Source organism: Accipiter gentilis, chromosome 16 (assembly GCF_929443795.1).
Source record: "Accipiter gentilis chromosome 16, bAccGen1.1, whole genome shotgun sequence".
In the NCBI taxonomy this organism is placed as follows: Eukaryota; Metazoa; Chordata; class Aves; order Accipitriformes; family Accipitridae; genus Astur; species Astur gentilis.
Genome location: NC_064895.1, coordinates 8,450,550 through 8,472,116, shown reverse-complemented (window position 1 = coordinate 8,472,116; position 21,567 = coordinate 8,450,550). Strand labels below are relative to the sequence as shown.

At 37.7% G+C, this 21,567-nt stretch overlaps 1 protein-coding gene across 4 annotated transcripts in view; it reads right to left on the bottom strand.

The window, feature by feature from the left end:
* Positions 1 to 21,567, bottom strand: part of ERICH1 (glutamate rich 1) — an 83,081-nt gene that overhangs the window by 29,977 nt on the left and 31,537 nt on the right. For all 4 annotated transcript variants that reach the window (XR_007508320.1, XM_049818639.1, XM_049818637.1 and 1 more), the window contains one exon: positions 16,566 to 16,700. Coding sequence is in view for 3 of the 4 variants with exons in the window: in XM_049818639.1 (XP_049674596.1) it covers positions 16,566 to 16,700 (135 nt within the window). In the remaining variant the exon portion in view is untranslated. The remainder of the gene's footprint in view (positions 1 to 16,565; positions 16,701 to 21,567) is intronic.

Here is a 21,567-nt window from a genome sequence, read left to right as displayed (position 1 = left end):
GGAAAGTAAAGTTTTATTTTTTTTGTATAAAGACTCCTGGATGGCTGTTTACTTTATGAAAAAGTGCTTTAAAAAAAACAAAAAAAAACAACAGAAAAACAACCCCCCACACTAAAACACAACCAAACCCAACCCAATGTACTATGTTTTATACAGGTCCTAAAGATACAGGGGTTTTATGCACAGCTCAGCTCCATTTCAAATCCTTGCAAAGGACTACTAAAAGAAATGCAGAATGAACCATGAGAAAATGGGTCATTTTCTTATACACTGATGAAGAGCAAAGAGAAAGCAGTACAGAACTCAACAAAATTAACTTATTTAACCAAAAATAAAGTCTAGGAAATCCATAGTAAGGTTACAAGCTACCTGCACATCTCATTAGCAAAAGCAGGTTTCTTAAGGCTTCACTGGAATGATGAGTTTGAAGTCACCACAAGCAATGGTTGTTAAGTCCCCTTCCTGCCCCCTTCCTAAAAGCTATCTTTAGTCAAGCTGGACAAGAGACCACACAGTAGAGGTTTCTGTCTTCTCAAAGAATTGGCAGTTTGACTTTGGTAGTTAGTTCTTGTGTTCACAGGACTTTCTTCATTCTGGAATACTAAATAGTTCACAAAAATCTTGCAGCAAGTGACACAACCAACAAACCGCAGCAATGGCTTTAGGTTCTCTGGAGATAAGGGCCAGAGCACTGACCTCTGTGGAAGCAGGACTGGGAATGCGGGCCAGCTGGATGGAGATAGCAGGTGCCTGGCTCTGTGGTGTTGGCTACTCTCTAGCTAAGCAACATCAAGGGAGCCTGCAGCCTAAATTTTACTACTTACTCATCCTCTGAAGGACATACATGCTAACCAGGACTTCACACAAGATTTGTTTTTGCTATTAACCTTATACTGTGGCAGGTGGAGAGAACTTACACTGTACTAACAGGTACGGTGACACAAAAAGCTGGCAGAAGTTCACCAGAAAAACAGACCACAAACAGCTCAAAATAATTCAGGGCTTTCCATTTACTTGGCTTTCAAAACAAGCATTTCACTGCAAGCAAGTTTAAGTGCACAGAATTACTGCCATTAAAAGAGAAGGTAAGTATAAAAATCCTTGTAAATACATTTGAACTATTGGATATATAATACACAGTGAAAGTTTATACAGCTTGTAATATAACTGCTAGAGGCATTTCACTTTAATACACATAATTAACCAAGAATGTATTTAATAAAACAAAAATGCCAGAGTTAGAGTGAAAAGGAAAAGCACTGTAGATGATCGCTACAGAACACGTTCAAGTAAATTAACCACTGCATTTTTACTTAGATATTTTTCTGCATACATGTAAAAGTTGTAACACCACCTCTAAAGCTTTTGCTAAAGTTCTCTATGCATATATATGGTTTTGCACTAGGCAGTGTGACGTTTATTTTCAAATGCAAACTTTTCTAATTATTAGCAGGTGCTGTATACCATTACGATTTCTAGATATGTCAAAGAAAATACTGTAACAGAATTTTTTTATTAGCAAAAGTAATTTCTGAGATTAAACATACACCTAAATTCCATGCAATCACTAAAATACCTTACAACGTGCTTGAAATTAGAAACAGACACACACATATGTATGTAATACATACGAAGCAAGGAAACACTGCGTATTGTGTTTGATAACATCTCATTCTTCCTTGACAGATTCTTTTTCCCTTTCAGAGAAAAAAAAAAAATTTCTCTATCCAAAGCTGTGTAATACTTTGCATTAAAGGGTCCACCCATCAACAGTATATTCAAGATTAAGGCACCAAAGTTCAGCTGAGCAGCATTTCAGAACTGACTATGAGTACTTACTGCACCAGGCACCTGTATGCCTTAAAACAATCAGGCAACCATAGTTAAAGAATCACTGAAGTGCAGAGAAAAACAAAAGGGGCATCAGAAAAAGCGTGTGTGTGTGTGTGCGCGTAAGCCCAAAATAAACACAAAAAGCCCAAGAGACAGTGAGTTAGTAACGGAGATAAATGTGAGATATCCACTGGCAAGCGCTACAAAACAGATGCCAAGAAAATCTGGCTTTTTTTTTTTCAGGAGGGGAAAAGTTGGCAAAAAAGGACAAGATTAAACATGGATCTTGAGATGAAAGTGGAAGAGCTGTATCACTGTTTTATTACTTTAAGTCTTCCCGTTTATCCTAAGGCTACTTATTTCCATCTCCTAAGCAGCTGTAACAAGCACAAATTAACATTCCTCTTCTCTACAGTGTTCACCTATGTATCAAATAAAGTACTGAACAAAGAATCAATCAACTCGCTTCTCTGGCAGAAGAACAGGAAGGATGGACACTATGTTCTTTCCAGTAAAAATGCTACAGTTCAGCTAAGGTATTTAAATGAGATGTGTAAGCTACCATGATACTCACTCCCCTTCCTGTGGTCACATAAAAAGAGACAGGCTCCTCCACATGGCAAGTCTGATCCTAGCTAGACTTTATTATCACCACTTGTTATAATATCGCTAGATGCCTCATTCTTCTAAGTATATGAGCAGTTTAGTAGGGTATTCTCATAAGCTTCAGTGAAGAGGTGGAATAAAACAAGGTCCTTGCACAAATCTGTTCTATCGCGGCAGCTGAGGGTATTAAGTGTTATATAGACCTGCAGATCAGCCCGGGAGCCTGCAGCAGTTGTTGCCTCTCTGTACTGATCTATCAACACTGCCTCAATTTCAACCACATTCCTATAAGCATATTTTTGCTCATGTCTTTATACGTTTGGGCTTCCACAGCAGAATCTTTACTATTTTACACAGCTTGTGATATGAAAAGTACATTGATCTGAGCCTTCAGTAAAGTCAAGTTCTCTGGGGAATGACTCTTAATAATGGTGCATACTTAATTCAGCTATCTTTAAACCCTATGCAATCGTTTATTAAAACAGCACCCAAAGATGTTTGAGCTTACTGTGTCAGCATCAGTATAGATGATGGACAGAGATAAAAAGACACAAGGGAATAGCTAGGATTAAAACCAGACAACTAATGGACTTAAAAGTTAATGGAAAACTAACCTAAATTTGTTAGGTAAGTATAAAAGAACTAAGGCTTTTCAGTATATTGAATGAAGGCCAGAAAAGAACAGGTGCTACACTTGAGCACTAGAACTACTCGAGACATTTTCACTTTATTTGCTGCTTCCTCTGGAATGCTGAGTAACTACAGATATAATTCCTATATTTAATAATAGTCACTTTTTGTAAAGTTTCACATCATTTTCCTATCAACTAAACAGCTGCATGCATGCCTTTGTCATTTTTGGAAATCATATCTTACCATTTTATAATCAGGATGACAAAGCATTCTTATAGGGGGAATAAAAAAAAAGGACACATGTAATAGAGTATTAGCTTCTAACTCCTCATCTTTAGGGAGACAATGACCAAAAAAACCAGATAGAGCTATTTATTTGTCTAGACTGAGAAAAGGTATTTCCACTTATAAATCCTCAAGAAATGCTGATACAGTAATGGAGTTGAGTGCATACAAAAAAATGTAAACAGAATGGAATGGTCTGTGAACACACTACAAACCTAAGCCATCCAGATAAGCAAGTACCTAAACTGGATTCAAGACAGAAGCATGAAAGGAATTAAGCTCATAGTGCATTAAGGACGAGTCTTTTTTATTAAATATTTGTTATGTTCCCTTTAAGGTGTTGCAACCATTACAGTTCCATTATACTTAAGATTTTTGTATCTTAAGATTTTTGTAGTCTATTATTCAAGCTACCAAAACAAAGTTTTAATCTAGTATTATATCTGGCATTGTGACACTGCGATTTCTATTTGCCAGTGAAAAGCGAAACAACAAACTAAATTTATTTTTGTGGCTAGCTGTGCAAGGATCAGTGTTACACAGTGTTTGTGCAGTTCAGTGTTACACTCACACCTTGGTCCTGGTTCCAAATATCCCACTACCACATCACTCGCTGAGACTAATGTACTAAACAAATTTGAATTGCCTGAATCTGTTCCTAGCAGTCAGGACTTGAGGTCACATGGCATTTTTCATCCTGTTCTACATACCTTAAAGTTGGACTTACCAGTGAATTAGGCTTATGTTGCATTATCTCAATGTTCCTAACATTTATTAATTCAGCTTTTCAATAATCCCTTGTAAAAAAAGCAACTTAAGAAACTCATTCATGCTTATCAAATTAGATTGGTGAAAAATTGGTATCATGAGCCTAATGAATAAAAAATAGTTCCATAAAACTGATTTTGAGTTCTCTCCTACTCCCTCAGCAGCAAGATATAGAGAGATAGTTTGCAGGGTGAGATATATGGAAGTCCTTGCCAAATATCATCAACCCACTCAGAAATAAATAGCTCTGAGAAAGTAAGGTAACTCAATTCTTGTGGAAAAGTACAGAAGCAGGCAGAACAGGTATGAATTCACACAAACCTTCACCTGCCATTAGACCAGCTAGGCCAAGACTGGAAGTTCAAGACTATTGTTTAAAATATCTGTATCAAGAAAAAAAGGAAAGTGTCAAGATGTTGGCAGTGGCCCACCGGTCAGTAAGGGTCACGTTTCCCACTACAACCATACAGAGCTAGGTGCTCAGCCACTGTAAACTAGCAGATCCATTCCTGTCGGTACAGCTGTGCTGGTTATACCAGCTGACGGTCTGAGAACACTCAGATTTCATGCAGAGGAGCTTGTGAGGTGGAGCACCAGCAGCTGGATACAAATCATCTAGTACTGTGAGGCAGAGACACTGCTGCTGAAGCGATCTGCTTTTTATCAGGAAAGACTGCATATTTGCCCTAATGCCAACTCATGCAGTTGCATACTGCTGAAGCAGCTGGGAAATGAAACTAATGGTACATTGATGCAGCAAAAGAATACACAGCTTTGGTAGCAGTAAGAAAAACTGCAGTAGCTTTGGTCAGCCAGAACATACTGTTCAAAGCAACTGGGGATCCTTGGAATGCACTTAGATTGCCTGTAGTGCATTTTGGCTAGATTACAGTAATAAATTTGTGCGCCCTGGTATTTCTGTCTTTTGCTATATCAACATAACTTCAATTTTTTTATGCCTCCACAGATCACTGGGAAGAGAGGCTGAGTGAGACTGATGCACGGCAGATGCAATGCAAATCCTCAATACTGAGCAGTCATGATTTTACAGTGAAGTGAGGGACTTCCTTTCTCTCCATTAGCCTACTACACAGAAGGTTCTGATACAGTTCAAATTACAAAATGGGCATACTCCAATTACGAGCTGATTTCCACTTGCAGGGATAAAATGGAAGGAAGACGGCATAAAACTAGCAAACAAAATTATTTAGCAAAAGTATTGGGAAAGGGAGATGGACAGGGGATGACTTTCAAAGCTTCATTGGCACAGATTACAGTTGTACAGAGGGTTGTTCACTACTGTAAAAGGCTGCTACCTGTAAATTTTGCAGAGGGCAGTAACCAAAGGGAAAGGATATGAGATCAAGAAATTTCCCAAATGGAGACTGAATGGAGACAGTCTAATGGAAGCTATATCATTGTGTGGCTGTAAGTCTACAAACTGCCATAAATTACAACAGCTGCTATAACACAATAACAATAAAATGAAATCATTGGGTAGGCCCGAGTCTAACTTTCAGCATGACACAGCAGCATTTCCTTTATGTTATAGAAAACTTATATAAAACTGTTTAAGAAAAAAAAGACACGGTTACTACTACTACTACTCATGTATTCTTTTTCCTGTTGTCTTTTTCCATTGTCCACTACGCCATACTGACTCTAAGCCCCTTCATGTTAGAAACAAGCTTTCCACTCTGTTTTTACAGTGTCCAGAGTATTTAAACAGCAGGGTAATATGTAACAATAGATATTCTGCATTCAGAGGGCTTTCCTCTTCCCCTGCTCCCTGTTTTTTTTTTGAATGTGAGAATTGAAAATACTGCATTGAAACAAGTCTCGTTAGAGAGAAAGAGCAACATGAGCCCAAACAGTGAGAGAATGAGCTGGGGTCACATTCTTATGCTTAGTATTCACAAGTAAGTTGTCTGTCAGTGGATATTTGGGCATTGACATGAGGACAGCAACACATTGCTTTGGTTCAATACTGACAGGTTCATAGACAACGCCAGAGCAGTGGAGGTTATAATTTCCACATGCAACCAACTATACAACTGATAGCCAAATGAAAATATCATGTATATTAATAGTGATCAGAAACCTCTCCAAGATCTACAAAACAATCAAATCTCCTGCTTTCACAGGTGATGAACTGAGATACTTGAGCAGCAAGAGACCAAGCTGTAAGTTTACGGACATGCCTTTCCCCTTAATCCAGCACCCTATTGACTTTACCCTGTTGCTCCATGATGATTTAAGTACAAAAGCTTAGGTCTTGATTATGTTTTTGTTATGAAATAAGGAGGTGAAAGTAGTCAAGCAGAGTCAGATTTCCAAAGCGTTGGGTGTCTGCTCAAACGAGGCCACAACTGTAACAGCGCTGGCTTTTGCTGGGATCTAAGGTGGTTGTTGGTGCTGTTCTCCATTTCTTTTCCTTTCCCATCAGTTGCCTACTGTCACTATGGCGACGGGAAGTCTGCAACACAGCTGCAAGGAAGGAGAAAGGGGGAGCGTGCTCCAGCTGAGGGGGGAGAAGTGACTCAGTGGGTTGGGGGCAAGAGTAGAAAAATGGTGTGGGAAGCTAGAAGGATGCAGCCAGTAAAGAAGAGAAAATGGAAGGCCACAGTGCCTCTTCATTCTGTGAGGCTCATCTGTTAGAGAAGGGGATGCTCAACCAAAATGTTTGTCATCACTGCAATTTAAAAGAAAGAGCAGAAAAAAAAATGCCACAGAGAGGTCCTAATTCCCTCCCCTCCTGCTGCACATACTGCCACCTGACTAGTGGAACTTTAATCAAATTACTTTCAGACTTACAGACATGTAAACAAGAGGAGATTCAGTTTGAAACACCGATTGTATCACAGACTAATAAGAAACAAAGAAAAGATGAAGGACTAAGAAATGTCACAGAAAGTGAAGGTAACAGCCAGGGTAAACATGTCCCATTAAAAATGCACTTGTTGGTGAGTTCTTACTCTGCTTAAGCACACATTTGCCCTCTGGGTTCCAACCAAGCGTTCTCTTTGTTAAAATGTAAAGGCATAAGCCAGGATTACGGGTACATTGTTTTCTGCACTACAGAAACACATAGGAATAAGATCTCATTTCAAAGGTACAGTTTTGTTATTCAGGTATTCAAGGCTTTCTCAAAAGCATGCAGAAAGTTAACTAATACTTATAGCACCTATAAGTGTACTTATTTACAGTTAAAGAAATACAAATCAAACATCTTTAATAAACCACTAACATGCAGCCATGACTGAAGTAAAGCATTACCAGTGTATCACATTACTATATTTTTTCCTCAATATATGTACACATTTTCAGCATTTACAGCCTTTCCTAACACCACATACAAATTTTGACTAAAAATCTGAGGCAGAATTCTTTGCCATTCCACTTCCAAACACATCTTCCAGTTTTGTTTTGTGTGTGGTTTTTTTATTTTGGGGGGTGGGGGGATGGGAGGGATTTGTGTTGTTGCTTTTTTTTGCTTTTTGTTAAATGGGGTGTCTACCAATGTCTTAAGGTTAGGAACTATCACAGGACAACTACTGAAGACTTCAGTGACATTAAACAACTTCTAATCTTACCATGATGCATGAGTTCTGCAATAGTCCCATATGCTTGTGGATATATTGGCATTTAGAAGATGTAAATAGTTACAGACAGTGATAGTTAGACATGACTGGTTTCTACACTGTATAGAAACCTAAACTAGTGATTCATACAGTTTAAATTGATAGCCCAATCCTGTGTTTAAAAACCCTCAGTGGGCAGCAGTGAATTTCTTGGTGAATTTCACACTCACCTTCAGTAGGTTTCACAACAAACAAGTCTGAACCAAGAGAGGTGATTACTTCATTCTAGCTGGCTGCTTGACAGATCACTGAAATTGCTTAGAATACTGCTACAGGATACCAGTAGTCTGGAGATGTTTTCTGTAGGTCACTGCCCAAGCTACACCCACCTCAAATGTTTATAATCTCTCTCACATGTAGTTAACTAAAGAAAGATTTCCAAAAAGTAGTGATCACACTAGTCAGCTAGCTTTTGCAGCATGGTACATCAGCAACCATCTCCTTTTAGGCATACATTTAATTCACTGGAAGTCAATATGATAAAAGTTAAACACATGACTAGAATTCCAGATGACTCTTAAATCCAGTGTCACTTTAAAAAGGAAACCTTCACCTGGTCAGATAGAACAGGATTTTAAAATTTTCTAGAGCAATATTAAATTAGAGAAGTTGATTTAGGTCTGTCTTAACCTTGCAGTTTAATTCCAGTGATGTAAGTCAAATGATAACAGTGTCAGTGTAAATACAAGCACTACTGAATCTAGATTTTTTTTTTTTTAATTAAGCCTGAGGTAACAAATGATTAAATACTTTATCTGAACTCTCAAAATAAAAGTGCTTATTTAACCTTATTCAGTTTCAGAAAGAAACCTGTGGTGATTTTATCTACGAGGAATATCATTGCATCTATCAAAACCAAGGTCTGCAGAAAGGATATTCAAGGAGAAAACATCTGAAGTACAAAATTCTTCAGATGTAGCTGTCCAACATCTCTACTTGTTCGTGCCATCTTTTGCTGTAACTGGTTCCAAAATGTCAGGTACACTTAAGCTGAAGAAGAAACTGGCTGTAGAGGAGAAAGTTGCTTAACCTCACAGACATCTCCCCTTCCAAGTTATTGATTAATCTATAAACACCAGCAACATTATGGAAAGGCTTACATTAACAGCCTTAACAGAGGTGTCATTGTTGCTACAGCTTGCTTTCAGAGGATGACATGTCTGAAGCTGTTGGGAGCTCAGGAAAATCTGCCATTCTTGAACTGGGAGTCATACATTCATTTCTGTAAGGACAGAGCTAAATTACAGAATGATATCACCTACAATTTTACCATGCACAAAGATATTGTTTTAATAATTAACAGTGACATCCAAACAGGCAGAGAATTAAAACCAGAACACCCAAAATTAACTAAGGGAATTCGTTAATAGAAATTAAAAAAGACTTAGCCTAACCATTAGAAATACAAAAGAGCCAGAACCACCATGTAATCACTGCTTCTTTTCTTGCTGAATTATTGAAAACCACTTTTTAAAGTAATAACTCTTTTACAAACAAGTTTTCAAACCTGCAGGTCTACACCATCCTTACTAGCAGAGGAAAGACCCAGGCGAACAAGTCTGAGGACATACGCACGAATGAACCAAAGTTGAGTTAGAAGCATAAACATTTTTCAATGCAGTATTTCTTTTAACTTTCTTCTACTGATACTCCCTCTGATTAATTTGAAAACATATTTAAAACTTTGAGATAGTATTAGTTTCTTGAACGGTAAAGAATTCCAGGCAATCTGTTGTAACTGGGATGCTGGGACATGCTGAAATCACATGGTATGACTCCGAGAATGGCAGATGTAAGACATGAGTTATTAATATATAGGGAAAATAAAAATACTTACAGATTTGGATACCCTTTTCTTGCAACACATAAAGCCTATGAACTCAAAGCACTAAGATTTTGAGATGTGGTTTGAGATGACTTAAAAAACCCCCAGCTGTCCATTTAAAAAAAGCCCAGTTCTGCAGGGACTGGCAGGAAGCTTGCAGCTACATGGCTTTTTCATCAGTGATCAACATTAAAATTATTGTTGATATATAAAAAAATAATGAGAACAGGGAAGTCATACATAAGCACTACTTGGTAACCTAGTCTTCCACCCCTCCCCCCCCCAAAAAAACCCCAACCCCCAAGGAAAAACCCCCACCCAAAACCAAACCCAAAAATGACCGAACAAAAAGACCCAGACCCTAAACCACACAAATTTTAAATGTTATCAAATGCAGTTGTTTATCAGAAATAATTTTCCAAGAGACTGACTTTTGGCAATGGCCAAGGTATCGATATATCAAATAACAGCAGTTCTTGGTGGAATGCTGAAGCAGAAAAACAGTGATGTAATTTTTTGACATATGAAAAGACCCCAGAGTAGTGGGTAGAAATACACGGACTATTTTATTTCAGCACATGGCCTTGCTGAAACCACAAATACTACATGCAGTACTGGAGTTCATATTCTTAAAAGGATGCTATGAAAAGGGAGATACATAAAAGACCTAGAAAAGTGACTTGAGGATTGAAATAAATATCTTGGAGCAATACAAGTGAATCTGTTTATCTAATCAAAAAAGATTGATGGTGACTTGATTACTGTGCTTTGTAGGAAGAAAATACTGCCTTTTTTAAGGCTCTTTACTCAAATGGAGGAAGGAAAAAAATATCAATTTTCAAATTCCCCTTTTTTTTTTTAAAATAGACTAAGGCCAATTAACTATTAGAACAAATTACCAGAAAGTGGTAGAGCCTCTGTGACATCTTTGAAATGTGCATGGTATTTTTTTTTTTTTTTTTCCCCAAACACAAACTGCTGAGTTCAATATGGGGTAAGACCTTTCTAGCAGGTACAGAAGATTAAATTACATGGTCTAGTGATCCCTCTGGTTTGAAGGCTACAAAAAGATTCATAATGCTGAAGTTTCACAACTGGTGCTACCTACCAGCGAAAAAGGTTTGCTGCCGGCCTTAGCTGCTTAAAACATATTGTTCCCTTGGTGTGCTGAGTATATCAGTTCTGTAACGCATCACATATCCAACCACCTGCCAAGAACATAAGTAGTCAACACATGAGTCATACTAGCATCTCCTTAACAACACACACAGGCTTGAGCATTATTATGTCTTCCTAAACTGGCTGCCTTAAACCTTAAGTGAATCAAGACACTAGAGACAGAGAAGAGACTACCTGATTATGCCTTTACCAAATTTATATTTTGCTGATCAGCAAGTCCAAACATTTTTGCCAGCAGAACCAAACTCAAGAAATGCAGTAGTTTTTAGGAGGTGTACTAAAGAACCCCTACCCAACGCACTATCCTTCACTGACATAGCTAATTTCCTGGGATGCATCTCATTTGAATAACTTGATGTATTTGTATGTAAATGAGAGAGATCTCTAAATTCATTCTGTCAGCTTGAACCTCTTGCTGCAGCAGTAGCGATTCTTTTCTGTATTGCCCTTTCTGACAGAAGCAAATAAAAAAAGCAAAAGTCCAAAGGCCAGCTACATTAACAACTATCTTGCATACATCTATCATGTAGAATTGCACTGCCTCAGGCCAACAAGCAGATTTAACTAGGTGAGGAAGTATCCCACAGAAGTACCACCTCCCACATTATTTCAGACTTGCCAGCTGCCAAAAGGTAGGAAGAAAAAAAAAAAGGGGTGGGTTGCTTCTATTTCTCTAACTTAAGACTTCTTCTCAGCGTGGGAATGGAACATCCAGACTGGACTCTTCCTCCTAGCTAAAACTCTGTCTCATAACATACCTATTAGGAGGTAGGATAAAGCACAGTTAGGGTGCTCCTTTTGTCTACAGAAGGAGTTTCACCAAAATTGGGTAGGTTGTTAGCAAGATAACAACAGGGTATTATCAGATGAATACTGCATTGCAGTTCAAAAATGTGAAGGAAAAATGAGTGAGACTTGACAAGAACAAAAGGAATGGGTTATAAAATTAAAAATAAAAAAAATACCCTAAGAACAGTTTTCTTTGAATTCTCTTTATCTATTCTTCCAGGTACCCTCAACTACTGCATATTTCTGAACTCCTGCATGCACAGTCCTTTTATTTTCCACAGTCTCTGGATCAGGAATTTGCTCTGCCATGAGTCTAAGAAACACCAAATAACCACTTTGATACTCTACACAAAAACATAGTTTTAATACTAACACACTTCAGAGAGAAATTATAATCCAGCATGCTGTTTTGGGCACAAATAAAATAACTTTATATGTTATATTCTATTACTATAGTTTAAATTAGAGTATCCAAGAAGAAACATTGCTGGAGAAATAAACCGTTTATCTTTTAGAAGGAATAAGGTTACATTTTTAGCTTTCAGATTTCAATGCAAGATACAGTATTTCCTATTGTTTCACCTGTCTTAAAATAAGAAGCAAGAACTCCATAATTTAACTTCATCTTATGAAACTAAAAACCAAACTAAAAATCAAACCAAATCAAAATTAAGCTACTGCTTCCTAGTAAGTTAAGGAACACATAATTAAATTTTCCTGGATTCTCCTTTCACACAGAACACCCTTTTAAACATGATTGTGTATCTCTCAGGTGACTACTCCTGAAGAAATATTTCTCAATAAATAGATAATAAAAATAAATTAATTTTGATCTCTGATTTAAGAGCTTTAAGCTATGAAGATATTGAGTTTAGAACCAAAATTTGATGGGTAACTTATCTGTAGCTTGAACATTACACATTTTTAATGCCTCTGTCAAAAGTATAAAGTCTGTGGCTAAAAGAAAGTTAGCAATGCATTAACATGTACCAAAGTCAGTATGAAAATCATGTGAAAACCAAAATAAATTCTCTGCATTATTTCCTCCCTTAACTGTCAAATTGCTGTTACTCAATTCAGTCCACAGAAGGCTGACATGATCACACCATCATAGTGACTCAATTCCTCCAAAACAGTCAAGGGAGGTGTCTAATTTTTAAAAACTAAGTCTAAATTATTATTCTAAGAATGTTGAATAAATTTAATTTTCACTATTTTCTTGAAAGGCAAGGCAGTCTTAAATTTTTCTTCTTATTACTACAGGTTCATCAATCACCTGCTTACATGAAGAAAACAAACCTGAAAGAGCAGCTTTATTCCCCTCACCTCTGGGAAACGTGAAGCCAAGATGCTTTAGAAAACTTTATATCCCAATGCCATTAGTCATTTATGCATGCATCACAAGGTGACTGTGTAATGTTAAAGGCATAACTGGTCACAACTTATTTCTCACAACAGAGAAAAGTATTTAAAAATATTTGAAAAATTATTTGAAGTGCTAAAAACAACATGCAGAGACAGATGGAGGAACACATACCGAAATATTCACACAGACCCGCTTTGCTTTTTTTTTTTTGTTCAGAAGCTAGTCTGGACAAGATTAATTTCATTCTGACAGTATCAACCATAAAGTAACTACCAGTTTAAAGAATAATAATAATGGACAAACCGAAACATATTTTAGAGCTGACAAGAAATTATTTTAATTTATAATTGTAATTAACTTCAAATTTTAAATAACCTCTCAAAAAACAACTGATGTCTAAATTCATATTCTACTGGCTGAGTATTTCATTCTTCCACAGATGAATTTAACACAATGAAATACCAGCCATAGGATATCTATTCCTTGTCATAATCTTGTTATATTGATTCAGGTAGACATGGATTTGGTTTTCTTAATTTACTGAAAGGACAGCAAATCACACTGATATATAACTAAGTTACAACTGAAAAATTTTAATCCCAAGATATGGTCAGATTATTTTCACGAGACATGTTTGATAAACAAAATTATTTTCTGAGTCAGGTTTCTGTTTCTTTGAATTTCCACAGAATTTAATTCCCTTACTCTTACGTCCAAAGGCTAGAAAAGGCTAGTAAGGCAGCCTTTATGTTACCCAGAATATATACAACATGCTCCACTTTTTAGGAAACACAGCAGAAGATAGCCTGTTGCCCTTCAACGCCCTATGATATATTTGTCATACAGAGAGTATTAGGAGTAAAACAATGAAAACAATAGATCTGCATTTCCACCTCATGGAGCTTGTTCTTTGGGAACACCTGAGGCACTTCTAAACAAAACAGATTTTATATATAGAGAGAATATTCATACATACAGACATGCATGCTCCCTCTTTTTTCTTCAGTGTCAAAGGCTCTCATTAGAGCTTTCCTTTATCCTTTCAAAAAAAATCTAAATAAGTGATATACAACCAAATCTAGGTGAGCAAACTATGTAATCCATAGTGCAATTGTCTGAACTGTTCCTTTTGTATTTTGAGCACTGCCTGAAATCACAGCCTTCATCCTGCAATAGATTTTATGTATATGCTTAAATTAAATACTATAAAAGGCATAGATGTGAGTAAAGTTAAGCATGTCCCTCAACCTTGCAGGATTAGCACAGATCTCTAATTTTGCAATCTGTATTTAGACAGAACCAATAATAAGGGCCTTAAGTTGCAGCAAGAAAAATCTAGCATTAACGGGCAGTGAAACACTAGAGCAAATGGAAAATGGAATGTAAGAAAAATCTCCCTATGGGGAGGTTTTTAAGAACAAATTAGGCAAATGCCTGGCAAGAATGACATATATAGTCAAAACTACCTTACAAAGAGAACACAGATTAAAAACTTCCAAAGATCACTTCAAACTTAATTTTTCTTGTTTCTATGATAAACTACAAAGTCAAGTAACAAAACAAACCAAAAATAAGTCTCCTAAAATTCCAGATGCATTTGTTAACTGTTAAAAAAGTGGTTGAAGTCCAAAACCTACTCTTCCTGAACACTGAGACTGGGATCAGCTAAAAGAGATCACCATCCAACAGTCAATACTGTCACTAAGCAACACCAGAACACTACTTATTGCTATCATGGCCGAGTACATTCGTTTTGAAATACCAGAAGAAAACATTAAATCTAAAAAATGAGCAAGTAAAGCCATTGTTCAGTAATCTATCAATTGTAAAACCAGACAAATATTTATATGACCCTAAAAAGGGACCATATACGCAATCCTAAATTCTATTCAACTTTACTGCTATGCAATATATCAACATGTAATATGCGCTACATATTGATTTATTCATAGATTTTAAACAGCAGCTGAGTAAATTTGCCATGAATGTTCTGGGCTGATACCTTAATAAGGATATATCTCAGTTGCAGCAGTGTTCAGAGGCCTGCATTCTAATGTTTTATTTAGAAGTCACTTAAGTCCCTGTATAAGAATGAACGTTATAGGTCTATTTACCTACAAAGTATTATGAGACCTCATTTAGTCTTATTAGCAAAATACAGAAGGGGGGAAGCATCCCTCTAATATCTGAAAGGAGATCACATGAAAGAATAAAAAGAGATTATATAGCACATGAGAAGAGAAAGGGTGCTTCAAGATAAGCAGCCTGAATTTGACATGCTGGGAAACAGAAACCCAATGAACTGTCCAAAGAGAACTGTGTAACTACATAAATTTAAGCATAATCTAGAACCACTCTGGATTCTGAACATGAATCCTATCTAACATAAAGAAAAAAGCACAATCTGGAAGCTGTGTGTTAGAAAACCTTCCTATCCATAATCCCAACAGTAACAGCATTAAGATCTACTGTTACCTTACTCTGATAGTTACTTCTTCCCCAATCCAAAAAAACCTCTTTAAACCATTTCACACCAAGAAAGAACATTCTTGATGTGCCACCAGTCTTGCTGTACTTTGCTTCAATCTCCTGGGCTACTTCAACAGTTTTACTTGTATTCAGATTCTGAATGGACCTCAGAATAGAGTGCAGACCCAATTTCCAAGCCGAAAATTCACCCCTGTGGGTACTGTTTTCACAGGCAAAGAGCATTTGCCTTTCCATATCTGTAGGTTGTATCTCAGGTTTTCCTTACATTTAAGCAATCTCCAGGCTGAAATAGATATAGTAGTTCAATAAACACTGCTTATCAAGGGTTTTACTTCAGCAGGCTCACCTGGGTATTTTCTTTGCTGTAGACTGCCCCTAGCAGCAAATGACAATGATTTTGGACAAACACATCTACAGGAACACAGCAATTGAAAAAACTAAATGAATTTGTCTTATCTCAGCTTAGTACTTCTTTCTAAGACAGACAAAATCAATTTAATTCCAACAACATCATTCAGAAAACCATGTTCTTAACTGGGGTCAACTTAGAGCCCATTTTTTTACAGATCCTGTGCTGCTTCTCTTGTATCCTTTGACAACACTAAATACTGGTTCTGAAGTTACCTGGTCACAGTTTCTCATCAGAAAGCCTCTCAACACTAAATGATTAGTATCTCCCCTCATCAACTCCAATCAGGTGAATATCTGTTCTAATTGGGAGAAGTAAATTTGAAAGGTCATTAAGTCTTTGCCCAATTCCTCAGAACATCAGGATTAAGACTTATTAAAACAGCTTTATCTAACATTCACTCTTAAAAATGACTGTAAGCAAGCATAGCATGAATATACATGTGGCACTTGAGTGGGAGGAGCCAAAGACTTTGTCCTCAGTTACACTTTATGTAACTTCAGTAAGATCAGTGGCACTGTATGGCTATAACCAAATGTTGAATCTGGTCTTCAAACTCCAACAACGGAAATGAACCCATAGAGATGTACAGCCTCATTTTGCTTATGCTGCAAAACAGTGACACCCACTGGCAGCAACAGTTTAAATACTTCATTGTTGCAATTTGGATCTACTTGATATGAGTTGCTAAGATGTTTCTCTTCAGAAAAAATCATTATGGTCACAACCATACAAACTTACCTGTTGAGTCAGCACTACTGTTTGAGTTTTCAGAAACTGAAATACTGATAGCATCTGGAGTAACTGCAACGTAACCCTCTGGAGGAAGATTCACTGTGTACATTCTCCTTGGAGACAGAATTGTATTGTCACTACCTACAAAACAGAAAAAACAAAGTGTCTGGCTATTGATCTCAGTATTGATTTCCTCAAATGTTTTCTCAACTACAGCAATGATAATAAGTGGTCTTGAAAATCCTTACAGAGGAAAAGGAAGTGAGAGAAAGTCAGGTGTGGAACAGTGAAATTATCCCACGGCCAACAAAACTGCAATGAATTCTGTAGCAGCTACAAATAAACAAACACTCCACGTTAGTTCTTTCCACCAGAAGCACTTTTTTCTCCTTGCGTCAGACAACTCTTATGCCCTAAATGCAGAAGCAGCTTCTACTTAGAGTGATATTTTAAGAGACACTCTATCCATTCTTCCCCATTCAGCATGAGCAGATGTTATTTCTTTAAGAACTATTTCATAAAAGATGGATGGAGAGATACAAGCTGACTACGAAGTGATAGAAGCAAAAGCAAAAGAATCACAGAACTGTGGTTTGTCCATTTTCAGACCTTTTAAACATAGCCTATGCTGTTCTGAAGGGCACAAAAATAAAGGGAGTTTGAAAGCCACGCTTTAAGCCTCAGCAGTGCCTGCCCGAGATGGCTCATCTCCTCATCCTTTCTCTGCTTCTTTCTGGGGGTGAAGAGTGCCAAGGGCCAGGTTTCCAACTATTTCATTGTATAGAAATTATCTGTGATGATAGCAGCAGACTGTTTTTGTAGGCTTTCTTTCCCCTTTAAAAGGTATTTAAAAATACGTGCAAGAGTGGCAGTATAAAATTTTCATTTATTCACCAGACAAGAAGTAACTCTGTAGGAATGACAGAGATGCATCTCTGCTCCAGTTACACAAAACCAGTCCAAAGAGCAGACTGTATATTTTTGCTCAGTAGTGACAACAGTAGAGATCAACTACAGGGAGACAAAAGCCTTTCCAGAAGGCCAGTATGTTCAGATTGTCTCCAGATGCTGCAATGTAATTTTAGATTGTTCAGAATTTTAGATCAGTCAGTGTGAGTTTTTAGATCATTCAGTGTGGGGGTTTTTTTGTTTGGTTTAGTGTGTTTTTCTTCCTCCACTCAGCCAGCTCCAAAAGCCAGCACAGACACAGCACTAGCTTTCCCTTCTTGGGGGCAATTTGCCTCTTTAAAACACATAGATAGAACTGTTAAAATAATATAAAGTACAAACATCTTTGGCAGATGGTCACAATTAACCTCCTTACACCACAAACTTGCTATAAGATCCTGGGTGATCCAAGCCTATTACCAAGCTGCAGCTACGGTTAGACTAATACCTAAACAATTAAAATACAGTTGTGTCTGACAGAATAATGCTTGTTAGTGATCTACATTTCTAATATGTAATTTAGCTATACATATTGTATGCAAATATAAAACTTAACTATACACTGACATGTCTCACAGCACACTTCGAAGAGTTCAGCATGACTGATCATCTTAGATATCTATGATAAATTACATTTCAGAACATTCAAGTAGCTTTTGAAAAGCTACATCACAGTTGTTTTCACCATCAGGATGTAATAATTTCATTTTGAGAACACATTAGAAAGTTATTGTTTTTCTTGAACAAGCCAGAAAATTTCAAACTGATATTGATGATGCTTACTTTAAAGGATAAGAAAGGAAAAAAAATAAGTAATACAAAAAGATGAAGATCAGTTAACATGATTTGGAAAAAGATCCATTAAGAGTTAATTTGGAATAATTCTTCAACAGATCCTTTCTATGAAGATGATACCAAATCACTGAACTGGCTCATTGATTTTTTTTTTTTTCCTCTATCCAGGTTGATTAATGATGAAGTGCTGATTGGTGATAGTTTTAAATTACAAGCACATATAAATGTTTCTTTAGTTAATCCCTTTTGAAGAATTTCAAGTTTCCTCTTTTTTTTTTTTTTTTCATTATATTAAGGTTTTGTGAAACAAAGATGACCAGGAAAACATGAAACTCAATTTGTAGCACTCCTAACTCAAACCCTTTAATTGTAAAAAGAGTAGATATATTGGGATAGTCCCAGGACAAAACAGTTACACGTGACAGAATTTGGGGGACCCCTGTAACACCTAATCTTACAAAGAAGAAGAGTAACAACCTTTATTATGTAAATGAGTGATGACTCAAATTTTTTTAAGTTGACCTGTTTAAATGGGAGTCTCCAAATTACATACTTATTCACCCTATATACATCTCAGTTTACAAACCATAAATCAAGAATTAGTCTTTGCTAATCCTCTACAAGTATGTCAAACCAAACTGTTAACATAAAAAAAGTATACGCACAACTCTAATCTCAGTGTATCAGCAAATCTCTCAGTCTCAAGCCATTACATCAGGATTTGTCCAGCCTGGGGCCATAGTCTCCTTGGGCTAAGAAGAAATGGGTTGGTTATAAAGTTATAAACATTGCTGCAAAGCAGTTGGCTAAGCTTACAAATGTGTGACACAAAAAGGTTTTTTTTGACTAACAAAAGTAATCAGATACTGGAGATATTCAAGAATGCTCTTCTTTCTACTAGTTAATAGCCATGAATTCCATTTCTAGTTTTATTTTATGGGGAAAAAAAGGCATCTAAAGGACATTTACAAAACCACAAAAAGACAAGCATTACTCTTAAAGGCAAACTAAGAATACAGAATAAATATTTTGAATCAAGTTGTCTCCTATTCATGTTCTTCTCCACAACATTCCCCACAAAAAGAGCAACTTTGCATGTAAATCAACCTTGTGCACAGAATAGGGAAGTGCATCTAAACTACGCCGTTACCAAGGTTACAGCTGCAAGTATGTCAGTAACTTGGCTAGCTATGTTATCTCTTGCTATCCTACTACAAACAAGTATCAGACCTTTTAAGAAGGACCTGAGGGTAAAGCTTCCAGCCATGGAATTGCCAACTGCCCGGTCTGTCATCAGCTCAGGTAAACACAGTGTATTTTGTTTTAAAGTTTTATGTTTCAGTATCCTTAAACTTTCCCCTACCTGCAGCTCAGAACGCTGCTCCGTACCACCAGCATGGCTTCCAGATCACCTGAACACAAAGCATGCTTGGGCACAGCTCGAATGCAGACATGGCCAGAACACGTGTTCATATTATCTTGGTCCTCTGCTTGCTGGTGAGACTGATTAAACCCTGGGCAGAGACTGAATCGCTTCTAGTTTCTGTGGTGGGTCGACCCTGGCTAGCAGCCAAACTCCCCCCACAGCTGCTCGCTTGCTCCCCCCTCAGCAGGACGAGGGTGGGGTGGGGAAAAAAAATCGGAAGAACAGGAATGAGAGCTCTCATGGGTCAAAGACAGGGCGATCACTTACCAACTACTGCTGCGGGCAAAACAGACTCAACTTGGGAAAATTAATTTACTGCCAATTACTTGAAATGTTTATTTACTGACTCAGGTATTGGGAAACAGAAACAAAACAAAAAGCAGCAAACATTAAAACACTTAGGAAAAACACCTTTGCTCCCCGGCTCGTGTTCACTCCAAACTACTCTCCTCCCAGCTTACTATCACCACAGGTTATGCTCAGTCCCTTCAGCGAGGCAACGAGCAGTGCAAGGTGGTGGTGGTGCCTGTTACAGTCAGTATATAATGGCTTCTCTCTGCAGCTCCTTCCTTTTCCCCTACACCGGTGGGGGTTCTCCATGGGCTGCAGCCCTTCAGGAACATTTGCTCGAGCACAGAGCACCTCCTTCTCCCCCTCTGACCCTGCTGTTCCCACTGTTGTTTGCCACTCCTTTTAGTTCCCTCCTCTCCTGGGAGCGTTCTCTCCCTTCTTAAACACCACTATCCCCTGAGGCGCCCCGGCCTGGTCTGCGGGGCTGAGCTGTGCCCTGGGGTGGGTGGGCTGGAACCGGCTGGAACCGGCTGTGTCCGGCTCGGGGCAGCCCCGGCCGCTCCTCACAGAGGCCGCCCGGCAGGTCCCCGCTAACAAAACCTGGGCATCCGCACCTGGTACAGCTTCACAATCTTACACAGAAATTTCGTCTTCCCCACAGAGTGCTTCCTGGCAACTCAGAAAGCCTTGGTAACCTCCTGCTGCGGTCCCATAGGGCAGGACTCCGAGCAAATAGAGGACCCAAGTCCAGAATTCAGCTAGAACATCTTGCAGCCTCCCCTAGACAACCGTTAAGTGAGGCTGATCTGACCAAGACTGTGATCTTTTCCACAAAGTTATCCTTTGGAAACGTCTGGCTATCACTTCTCCAAATGGAAGAAGAAAGTTCATCCCCAAAAAGAAGTCTTTACAGAAAACAGAGGAAGAGAGGGAGTGATGCTGGATCAAATCCAAGGTCTGATTAGTTCAGTATCGTACCTTCTACAAGAGTCGTTATTCTTAGTAGGTACTTACTGCATGGTGTTACAGTACATATGACCTGGACAAAAATAAGGCTTGAAGAAGGTCTATTACCTCCTTTGAAAAGCTTTTTTTTTTAATATATATATTTATAAAATTATATCTAAAATTTATTTTTTTCTATTTATTAAAGTGTATTTTTTACTTATTTTGCAAGATAGAATATGACCATGTTCTAGCTATTCCTCATTTTTATTACACAGAAGAGAGATCTGAGACTAACCTGAAAACTATGACAATCCCCAATGCACATACACCACCCCCTCTCTATCTCTACACAATATAGATGCACTATCGCCTTCCCCTCCATTGACTAGCAAGATAAGTGTCTTTAAAGACAGTGCACTTGCAAATCCTGGGCAAAAGAGTTTTGTCTCCACCAGAAAACCTTCATAAATTGAAGTGTATCAAAGGTGATATCAGTGACTAAACGCAGAACATACACACCTTGAGGGTCCTCCTGAGCTGTGGTACTGGAAAATAGTTATCAGGGTGAAGACATTAAATTGTCCTTCATCAGCATGAACA